This window comes from Sciurus vulgaris (assembly GCF_902686455.1).
Source record: "Sciurus vulgaris genome assembly, chromosome: 9".
NCBI classification, from domain to species: Eukaryota; Metazoa; Chordata; class Mammalia; order Rodentia; family Sciuridae; genus Sciurus; species Sciurus vulgaris.
The window spans coordinates 145,876,809-145,888,192 of record NC_136469.1 but is presented as its reverse complement, the minus strand read 5'-3'; the positions used below and the strand labels follow the sequence as shown (position 1 = coordinate 145,888,192).

The 11,384-nt window shown below is 56.8% G+C and overlaps 1 protein-coding gene across 1 annotated transcript in view; it reads right to left on the bottom strand.

Moving 5' to 3' along the window:
* Positions 1 to 2,586: 2,586 nt before the first annotated feature.
* The window catches only part of RNF212 (ring finger protein 212), a gene marked incomplete at its 5' end in the record, with an annotated part of 45,891 nt that continues 37,093 nt past the window's right edge, over positions 2,587 to 11,384 (bottom strand). Inside the window, 3 exons of the mRNA XM_079154902.1 lie at positions 2,587 to 2,961; positions 3,220 to 3,383; positions 5,870 to 5,942. Coding sequence (XP_079011028.1) covers positions 2,930 to 2,961; positions 3,220 to 3,383; positions 5,870 to 5,942 — 269 coding nt within the window. The 3' untranslated portion in view covers positions 2,587 to 2,929. The remainder of the gene's footprint in view (positions 2,962 to 3,219; positions 3,384 to 5,869; positions 5,943 to 11,384) is intronic.

The window sequence follows — 11,384 nt, the reverse complement described above, 5'->3', positions numbered from 1 at the left end:
GGTCCCAGGACAACCTGTGCAGTGGTTCCATTTGTATTAAGAAGATATGGCCAGACCCCACACAAACAGGGACTGTGAAAGGAAAAGGGCCTGGGGATGCTCTCTGCCACAGGAGAAAGACGCCCACACCTGGGTGCCCCTCAGCCCCCACCAGGGCCTGTGAGCTGGAGTCAGGAGGATTGGCTGCACTCAGTCTTGGGCATCCTGCAATAAAATCAAGACGAGGAAAACCACGATGGTAGACAAACGGCTGCATTTACTGAGTGCCCGCCCTGAAGAGTAGAGGGCACAAGATCCAGCTACGGGGCATGCTGGAATAGGACACGTGAGAAGCAGCAAGAGCTCCATCCAGAGTGGTGACCCAGAGTCTCAGCCAGGACTCCATGCTACTGTGTCCCTCTGGGCACATGATGGCTACTGGCGTGTAGTCCTCTGGATGCTGAGTGCCAGTCTGTCCAACCCCTCCAAGGAATGCTCCCAAGGTACACCTGCAGGGACCCCCGTGGCTCCCCTGGAGTCACTGATGGCTCAGCAGAAGTGGGTGAGGGCCTGTGCCCAGGAACCGCCAGCCTTCCCAAGTGATTCCGTTTCCTCGGGATAGTTCACAGAGCAGCTCTAGAGAGGCACTTGTTCTCATGTGCAGAGAAGCCCGCGGACTCCTGGCTCTGGCCTGCTTGGGCCAGCGCCACCTAGTGCCCCAGAGCTGCACTCAGCGCCAGCCACACAGGTCGGCAGCGAGGCCTCCCCCAGCCGGGAAGCACTTCGCCGGTTTTTCAATGAAATAAGACTTCTCCTGCCACGTGTACCTAATCAGAACAGCAGCAGCAGCAAGAACCTCTCGGCTCAAGAGGACTGTTCCCGCCATCTGCCCAGCACCCCAATGGAAAAAGGAAACAGTGCGCTCTACTGGGGCAGGAGCGGCCTGGCCCTGAAGAGGGTCTCGCTGACTCACGACCCTACGACTTAGCTCCAGGGAACCTCACCCCTGGCCAGCCCTCCTGGAGCAGCTCCCCAGATCCTGCGTGGCATTACTGACATCTGTCCGTAAGCCTCAGCTTCGTTCTGGAAGGCTTTTCACCCCAAAACTCAGAGTGTAGCAAAAAGAACGGGTGTGGGGCAGCTGTGTCCGCCTCCAGGGGCTCCCGGAGCCCTTCCCCGACACAGGTGGATGGCTGAGACCCCTTGCTCCTGGGCCGTCTCAGCCTGGCCTCGCCTCGGCTGGCAGATGAGCCGATATGCAGAGGGGCAGGGAACCAGGAAGCCACAGCTAGTGAGCCCAGGGGTCCCCTCTGAACCTGCTGCAGTGGTGGCATCTGGAGGCCAGTGTGTGACGTGGGAGCAGAGCTAGGCGGCTGCTGCCCTGGGGCTGCAGGGCAGCAGGAGAGGTGCTGCCTCCTGCCTGGGACAGGCAGGCCCCTGCAGCGGCCTCGGCTCCACACACTTCGCTGCCCTAGCTGGATGTTGGCGCTGTGCACAGCAGGGTCCTGCAGCTCTGGGCGCCTCACTTTCTGTGGCCTTTCCAGTGAGGTGCTGGGAAAGACAACGTGCTGAGGAGCAGAGGTGGAAAGGCCAACCTGACAGACATCCTGCCCCGCCAGCTGCCTGCTGGACCTTGGCGGCTGACCGTCAGCTCCACTGTGCAGACAAGTACAAAATGAAGTGCGCAATGCTCAAAGCATGGATGCAGTTCACGCCTGGAAGGCAGAGGGGTCGTGGGAAGCTGCGGTCACCATCAGCCCCACAGGCCCAGCGTGCCAAGGGCAGAGCACCACGGCAGAGCGGCCACGGGAAAGGGTTCCTGGGGAGGTTTTCCAGAAGTCCCTAGACACACCCAGCCACGAGCACGGGAGCGTGCTGCACCCCGAGAAAGGCCCCAGCAAGTCCTCCAGGCCCAGGGCCAACTCTGCTGTCACCGTGCCTGTGACCAGGAGCTGGGAAGAGGCAAGTGAAGATGTCTCCCTCGCTATCTCACGCTTGGCGTTGGAATGATCACGTCCATTCCACCGGACACAGAGAAGACATCGCCATCAGAACTTCCTGAGGCTTAGAAGTCTGCCTGTTGTGCCGACCTACAACACGCACACTGCCTCAACACCAGCTCCAGCCCCTTTCCAGGACAAAGTGGACCCCGGGGGACGGCCAGCCTTGGGCCACGCAGAGGACAGCAGGGTCTGGAGGACCACCACTGTGGGGGCTCCTTCCTGCCCACAGCCCAGGTGTCACAGTGTCTCGAGGCCCAGGGGAGATGCTGGAGGCCAGTGTGATGGTGACTGCAGGTGGCCCTTGTGGCCCAAGCTGCCAGCCTGCACTTGCCCTCTGGCAGGGGCCCCTCTGCTCACGCTCCCCAGTCACATCCTTGGCGATTCTTAGGTAAGTGCAAGATGAAGGGTCAGGGTCAGCCCCACACCTTCCTTCCCATGCACGTGGCGTTCCCTGTGAGGCAGCTGCACAGCAGAGTGGAGGCTCCTGCACCGGCCTCTCCTGCAGGAGGCTCGCCTCTGCAGACAGGGACCCGTGCCCGGCTCAGAGCGGCACAGGCCGGCATAGTGTGCCAGGGAGAGAGCTGTGGGGTCGAGGCAAGCAGCGTGGGATGTGTGCGCAACGGGGCTCTGGGGCCAGGCCCCCAGCAGGGAGCACAGGGTGCCCGCCGTGCTCTCACCACACAGGGAGGAGCCCGGGCTCAGGAAGAGCAAAGCCGAGGCGGCACTCGGGCGGCCATGTGGTCAGGAAGAGCTTTATTCAGTCATGCTACTGGACCGCCTCATCCAGAAAGAGACAGACAGACAGCCGCAGCAGAGCCCACGTGCTGGGTGGGGTACTGAAGGGCAGAGCTGGGCAGGTGCACGGCAGGCGGGTGCTCGCCATCCACGTGTCTGTCCCCCAAGGGGAGCAGACCCTGTGGGAGGCGTAGACTTGTGACAGAACCATGTCACCTTGGAAGTGGCTTCTGGAGTCTACCTGCTGAAGGAAAGGAGAATGAATGCAAAGTCTGATGAGCAGGACGAGTCTGGGAAAGGCCTGTTAGGCTGGGCGTGTGCTTCCACGGTGCCAGCATCGGGCCTCTGGAGTATCGCCGATGTGCCTGGGCATCACTTAAACCAGAGCCAGGAAAGGCATCGCTGGGTCCCAGGGCGCACTTCTCGAGGACGCCATCCCACCGCCCTGGTCCCGTGGGTACTTAGCTTGAGAAGTACCACTGGTGGTCAGCTGAGCACTTGCCTAGGCACTGCCTCTGCAGCAGGCCCGAGATGCTGATGGGAGGCCGGAGGGGCCGGGCCTGGGTGCCGTCGCCTCCAGGGGAGCCGCCTGGATCCGCTCTGCCTGGTGGCTGGGACACTGGAGCTGGTGACAGTCCCTTGCAGGGCACCTGCACTGGTGGGACCCTAGCAACAGATTTGACAAGCAGTCACGAGCACCGAGACCCCTGGTGCACTGCCGTGACTTCCAAGCATGTCCTGAGCACCCGGCCTTCAGGCCTACTGTGTCCAGCACTGTGGGTCAGGGGCAGCAGTAGCACCCGTGGTGCCCACTGGGCAGCCTCTCGAGGGAGATCTTCTTTGGGCCGAGATGATCAAGGAGGATCTAGAGAGGAGGCCACTGGGGTCACTAGTAGCCCCCTACGGGACCCTTCCACCACACCGTGCTGACCAAAGTCCAGAGCTACACCTTTCCCGAAGGTTACGCTACTGAGACACAGAGCAGGAGCAACAGGGAGTCCAGGCCCTCTGCAACCCCGTGACCACCACCCTGGACCTGCCCCATCACCAAGGCTGACTGAAGTCCATGGCCCACTGGCTCCTTCCCAGCATCTCATCGGGCCTGACCCTTCTGGCCATTCCAGCACCTTCTCTCCACTGGGCCCCTGCCCTATCTCAGCCTGCTCAGTCCTGTGGGCAGCTCATCCTCTCTCACCCCTCAGCTGCCAGAGGCCTCAGGTTCCACCTCAGTGGGCTGAGGCTCTGGAAGTGTACCTGACCCACACCTGCGACTGCTCTCCAGGGCGATGAACCCCGAACCACGGGTCCCCCTCGCAGGCTTCGGCAGTGTGGCTGCTGCCTGCTGACTGGGCTCCACTGCCTTTCTCTGCCCTTCCTCCTCTGTCTGGGGTGGACATCTGGCCTTTTCTGGTCCTGCAGGCTCTGCTCCTCCAGGGCAGCTTTTCTAGAGCCACCAACTGCCTGTGGGCCAGCCTTTTGCAGGCAGGCCCCCACCCACCTTCAGCTAACTCCCACTGTCCAGCGCAGCTCTGCCTCACATACGGGTGAGCAGGGGCTGTCCAGAGCCCACGGTCACTCAGAGGTGCTCGCACTGGGCCTCTGTGCTGCCCCTCTCCCTGTGGGCCCGATGCAGGTCTCGGCCACACCGCCCTGTCCCGTCCACCTCCTCAAGGCTGTGCGTGCCCTCACCTCAGAGCTGAGCAATGGCCTTCTCCTGCAAGGCAGGGGCCTCGACCTACTCTACCCAAGTCGCATGAAGCCCGAATCCTCAGCTTCTTTCATGCCAGGGCCCACTGTGCTCACCTCTTGTGCCCAGAGAACAGACAGGACAGGGCCCCAGGGTGCCAGGATGGCACCACACAGTCCTACCCGGGGACGCGAAAACAGGCGATGAGTGAAGGCGGTGTCCTCCCCAGGGTGGACAGAGCTTTGCGCCTCATCAGGTAGCCCAGTGTGGACAGCCTCAGGGTCCCAGGGGGCAGAGTGTCCAGGAGTGGCTGTGTGGACCAGGCCACATGCCCTCTGCACACTGGGCGAGCCAGTGGTGGCAGTGAAGGGGGACTTGGGCACTGAAAGTGGCCCAAGGGGCTGGCAGGGCAGAGGCTTCCTGACCTTCCCACACTCAGAGAAAGCTCTGCACACAGACATCCTGTGTGGCTGGACAGAGTAGAGAAGGCAGGAGCACCCACCTGTCCAAGAAGCAGGGCATGGCTAGGCACCACTGTCTACTCAGGGTCAGCAAATTGAGCCCTGGGCAAAACCCAGCCTGCCACCCATTTCCAGATGCAGCCTACTGAGGCAGCGCTCTGGGCAAAACCCAGCCTGCCACCCATTTCCAGATGCAGCCTACTGAGGCAGCGCTCTGGGCAAAACCCAGCCTGCCACCCATTTCCAGATGCAGCCTACTGAGGCAGCGCTCTGGGCAAAACCCAGCCTGCCACCCATTTCCGGATGCAGCCTACTGAGGCAGCGCTCTGGGCAAAACCCAGCCTGCCACCCATTTCTGGATGCAGCCTACTGAGGCAGCGCTCTGGGCAAAACCCAGCCTGCCACCCATTTCTGGATGCAGCCTACTTAGGCAGCGCTCTGGGCCTGCTCCTGCCTCGGCCCAGCATGGCCTGGCTGAGTCTGTGGGAGCACGTCCCTGGCTCTGGGTTCACAGACTGTGCCCGCTTCTGTAGCAGCAGCAGAGAAGCCCCCCAGCCGCCTCTGCAGGCTGATCATTTTTCCTCTTGATGTGGCTGGCAGGGAGCCGAAACGCCGGGGGACCCAAGCAGCTCCCTGGCTTGTTGTGGGACGTTCCTGGGACCCAGCCAGGTCCACTCACTGCCATGCCACCTTCGGCCAGTCTCTCCACATAAAGGCAGGGATGAGAAAGCGTTCACTTCCTGACCCCAGCAGAGAACACCTGCCACTCCTGCAAGGAAGCACTGTGTGGCCACTCAGTGGTTCCTGTGGGGTTCTCAGCAACGGGCAAATGCCTCCGTTACACCTCAGCTCCAAAAACGCCCACCACGAAGCCGTTTGTGCAGCATCGCCTCGCTGGAAGCACGTGCAGACAGTGGCTGCTCCTCCTAAGTGGGACCAGCAAGCCTCGCTCTGTTCACGTTTCCCCTCCAAACATCGTGAACAAGTCACGCTCGGGACGCTACCTGAGAGCTGCTGCCATGCTCACTCGGCTGGGTGTCAGGCTGGGGCGCGGAGGGCCTGGGTAGGAGACGCTGCCTGTGGGGGAAAGACACAGGTGCTGGGGTGCGTCAGGGTTCGTGGACACCAGGGCACCCAGACTTCTCGGCTGCTGTGAGCTGGGCGACAGGCAGGACCGCAGGTGCAGACCCCTTGCTGCCTTCCACGCCCGAGTGCACGGCACCCCGAGTCCCTGAGGCTGCAGAAGCAGCAGGTAAGGCTTGCGTCCTGGGACAGGAGCTCAGTGAGCCCTGGGGTCACGTCTGGCCTTCCACTCCCCTGGGAAGGTGGGAAGGGCACCACGCAACCCTCCCCTCCACGGGAGCCTGTGCCTCGGGACACCATGAGCACGGTGGCTCTGTGTGTTGTGGGTGGACAGAGGATGCTGGCCCATGGGCACAAGGCAGCTCTGCACCCTGGTAGCTTTGTCTCTGCTCCCTGGACCCTGCAGGTGGCACCATGATGCTCCCTCAGAAGGCCCTACAGGAGGACGAGGAAGCAGGCAGGAGAGCCGCTCGTCAGCTGCCTGTCCTTCCACTCTCGTGTGGCAGGGCCCAGCTGCAGCCTGCCCCTCCCAGGAGATCCTGCTCCTGACTCAGGGAACTGCTTGCCTGTGGGCTCACCCGATGTGGAAGACAGACAGTTCAGATTCCCCAGGCCTGACCACTCCAGGGCCAGTCGCTGGAAATCCAAGGGCAGCCCACACCCTGGAGCCTACCTGGTCATCAAACCTGCCAATCCCAGCGTCTGGCCTGCTCTGTCTGCCACACCCTTTCCCTCTCCAAGGGACCACAGAGAGAGCCCCCGCCTCCTCCTGACAGCTGCTGTGCCCCGTGGCACAGTGCCTCTGCTCTGGGGCCCTGTGAGCAAGACTGTCCCGACCTGCTGGCCCCACCCCCATGATTAAAATAGATCCCAGGTCCACTTCCACACGGAAACACAGGTAATAACAATGGCAGGAAACTGCATGCCCACACTGCTGTGGCAGTGGGGACGGCTCCTTATTTACACTTTCAATACCACAAAGGTCCAAGAGTGGACAACTCGCCCTGGAGCGGGGGCCTCTGGGCTGAGGAGCAGCCCACAGGCCAGGGGATGGCATCCAGCATGGCCAGCACTGCTGGAGCTGTGGGAGGAAGCTGGTGGCTGGGGTGCCACCAAACCCAGGGCACAGCAAGGTCAGGGCAGCAAATGGGGGAGCCCCACAGGTCTGCGGGCACACTGGAGGTCACGCTAGCCGCGGGGAGCCTGCTGCCTCAGGCACTTCAGAAGAACCTCATCTGAAAGCTGAAGTGAAAAGCACTGGTGTTCAGAGGCAGGTCTGGCTGCTGCTCCCTGCCAGCCTCTGCCGCCTCAGGCAGGACCAAGTGCTGCTCTCCGCCTCCCAGACAGTGCTCAGGACCCGCAGCGCGACGGAACCTCCCACCCTATGACGGACACGCGGAGAACCCAAGGTCACGCTTCACGGTGAAAACGGGAAGCCTCTCTCCTCAGGCCAGGAACGGGACAGGGAGGACGGCTTCTCTTGCTGCTTCCTGCTTATGTTTAGTAGGAAGTGGGTCCTCGCTGTTTCCCAGGCTGGCCTTTCACTTGTGATCCTCCCTCCTGCCTTGGCCCCCTAGCGACCTGGGTCGTGGGCACACCCGCTGTGCCTGGCTCTGGCCACACATCCTTGACATCATACTGAAGGCTTTGGATAGAGTATTTAGGCAAGAAAAAGTCATTAAGGTGAGAAAGGAAGAAATGAAACAATTTCTCCTTGCAAATGACACGTCCTAGTGTATAAGAAATCCTCGGGAGTCCACAGCATATCCCTAGAGCTAACAAATGAGATCAGCAAGTTTGTGGAATTCAAGACAGATCTACAGAACTCAGTTGTACTTCTACATGCCAGCAATGAAAATCTGAAACTGAGAAAACAATCCCATGCACAAGAGCATCAAAAAGAATAAAATGTTTAGGGATGAATCTTACCAAAAAAGTGTAAGATTTTGTTATGGTTTGGATGTGAGGTGTCCCAAAAGCTCACATGTGAGACAATGAAGAGGTTCAGAGGAGAAATGCTGGGGCTGTGAGTTGACTCGATCTTTGAGGGATTAACTGAGTGGTGACCGAAGGCTAGCAGGATGTGGTGGAGGAGGTGGGAACTGGGGGCTTGGCTTTGGGGTGGGTATTTGTACCGACAAATGGAGACTCTCTCTCTGCTTCCTGATCATCACGCAAGCTGCTTCCCTCTGCCACACTCTTTTGCCATGATGTTCTGCTTCACCTTGAGTCCCAAGGAATGAAGCTGGCCTTCTATGGACTAAGACCTCTGAAACTGTGAGCCCCTAAATAAACCTTTCCTCCTTAACGGTTGTTCTGGTTGGGTCTTTTATTCACAGCAGTGAAGAGTTGACTAAAACATATTTCTTCACTGAAAACTACAAAACACAGCTGAAATCAAAGGCCCCCAGAAGGGAAAGACAGCCAGTGTTCATGGACTGGAAGACCTAATATCTTAGGATGGCAACACTCTCAAAATTTGTGTGCAAAATTCATAAACCTCTCACCAAGATCCCAACCCCTCCTTAGTAGAAATGAATAGGCTGATCCTAAAACTCACAAGGAAATGTAAGGAACTCAGAACAGTTGAAGAAATCTTGAAACAGAACAAAGCTAGAAAACTTGAATTTCATGATTTCAAAAATTACTACAAAGCTATAGTAAGCAAAAGAGCAAATCAAACAACAACAAACCAAACCAAAAAGCACCCACAAACTTTAAAGTGGTAAGAGGAAAGGAACTTAGACCCAGGAGTACAACTGATAAGGGCCGGCCCCTCTTCAGGAACAACAGAAGTGGGGGCAACACTCACAAAGCACCTCAAGAAGCCTCCACCAGCTTCCACTCCATGAAACCACCTCCAAAATGGAGACAAATGGAAGCTATTCAAAGATTAATGGAAACTCAAAGAACTCACTGCCAGCCAATCGTACCAATTGGAAACGAAAAGGTGCGTCAGCCGAATCTGCAGGAAGGCATGCAGAATCTCGAAGTGGCTGATGTTTTGTAAGAGTAAGCGCACACACACACACACACACACACACACGCACGCACACGCACACACACGCACACACACGCGTGCACACATGCAGAAGTTTTAAGGAACCTAAGTCTGCTTCACTGAAGAACCATCACAGAGCTGCACTGCTGGGCTGGGAACCATCACAGAGCTGCACTGCTGGGCTGGGAACACAAGTCGCACATACATGTGCACCCATGAGTGTCTTAGGAAGGAGGGAGGAGGGCGTGGGCCACACTGGAGCATGCTTCTGCTCACCTAGGTCAGGCCGGTACTGACCTCTGCACACTGCGGTAAGTTCAAGATGTGTGCTGCAATCCCTGGAAAAATCACTACAAAAGTAATAAAACAAACAGATAAGATAGCAGCGGAGGAATTAAATTATGTACCTGTCTGCCTGGGCTGCATAACAGAGCACCAGACAGAGTGCTTAAACACAGTGGTTTGCTCTCACAGTCCTGGAGACTGAAGGTACTGGGAAACCTGGCTTCAGATGGCTGGCGTGTCTGGTCTTCTCTCTGCTCTCAGGTGATGCTTTCTGAGCTGGGGGCCAACTCCAGGGCCTCGTGTGCACGCTGGGCAAGCACCTCACTGAACCACACTACCACGCCCCTTCGGCCTCTCAGTGTGCTTGCCGACAGTGTGAGCTGTGCGGCATCTCTTCCTTTTTAGCATGATGAGCGTTCCAAGCGCGCGGTCCAGGGCATGGAGCCCCTCCCTGGTGTGGCGTCTCCACCACCCATCTCAGGACGCTTCCTCCTGCAAAGCTGAACTGCGTCCCAGTGAGGCACCGACTCCCCAGTTCCGCGGGGCCCCTGGCACCCACTGCTCTGCTCCCTGAGCCTCAGACTCAGCCCTCTACCTCTCCCACACGTGGACTCGGGCAGCTTGTCCTGTGACTGCCACTTCCCTCAGCACAAGGCCTCAGAGTCCGTCCACACGGAGCGTGTGTCCGGCTGGATGATACTCACCTTAGGCAGCGCCGAGTCTGTTCATCCCCTCTTCTGCTGACAGACATGCAGGCTGCTTCAGGCTTTAGCCTGTGCATACTGTTGCTGGGAACTTGAGAGTGAGACCCAGGCAGAGGACTGGAACCGCAGGAACCACCGAACTGCTGTCTGCAGGGCGTGCACATACCTCACCTTCCCACCCAGCATGGAAAAGCAGCCAGCTTCTCTCCGCATTTCACCAGCACTTGACACACGTGCTTTTAAAACGGCAGTCCTGGTCGGCACGAGATCTCTCGCTGCAGTTTCAGTTTGCGATCCCTAAGAGTCAGCAATGGGCATCTCTCAAGTGCCTGTAGACTATTTGTATTTCTTACTTGCCCACCAAGTCCTTTGCTCATTTTTGAATATTTTTGTTGCTGCTGTTGAGTTTTAAAAGTCCTTTATATATTCCGAATCTTAATCTCCTATCAACTGTGATTTACAAATATTTTCTCCCATTCTGTGGGTTGCCTTTTTGACTCTATTAATAGCTAATTTTGTTGCACAAAATTTAAAAATTTTCACGAGGTCCAGTCTGTCTATTTGTTATTTTGTTGTGTGTGCCTTTGACGTCATATCCAAGAAATCACTGCCAAGTCCAAGTGTCATGAACTTTTGCCCTGTTTTCTTCTAAGCATTTTATGGTTTGGGATGTTTGGTTCATTTTGAATTAATTTCTCGTACAATGCTAGATAAGGGTCAAGCTTAGTTTATTCATTATTCTGCACATAGATATCCAGTTTCCCAGAACTTTTTGTTGAAGAGGCTTCTTACCCCATTGAATAGTGTCTTTTCTTACACAGACATTAATCCCATTGAATTAGGGGTCAACCTGCATGACCTCATTTAACCTTAGTCACCTCCTACAGGCCCTGTCTCCAAAGAGAGTCACATTGGGCATTAGAGCTTTAAAATATTAATTTTGGGGGAACATGATTGAGTCCATACCAAAGTGGTGCTCTAAAAATATTTAATGCAAATAATGGCGGTAAAGGTATACCAATAAGATCTGTCTTATATAAAACACCTACAAGACTACAGGCATAAGTCAAATCATGACAACAGTTATATTAAATATCAAAAGACTCAAGAACTTCATCAGAAAGCACAGGTTAAAAGAATGGATCAAAAAACAATGACATGGCACACAAAGCAATGCACGCCCATCATCCCAGTGGCTTGGGAGGCTGAGGCAGAAGGATCACAAATTCAAGGCCAGTCTAAGCAACCTAGCAAGGCCCTGTCTCAAGATCAAATTCAAGGAAAGGGCTGAGTGTGTAGCTCTGGGATGGAGCACCTGCCTAGCACATGCGAGGCCAATGGTCCAATCCCAGTACCACCAAAACAAAACAAAGTGAACCAGGATCATCACTGTATGCAGTTGTCAGAGCACTGCCTCGCTGCAAAGACACACATAAGCTGAAAATC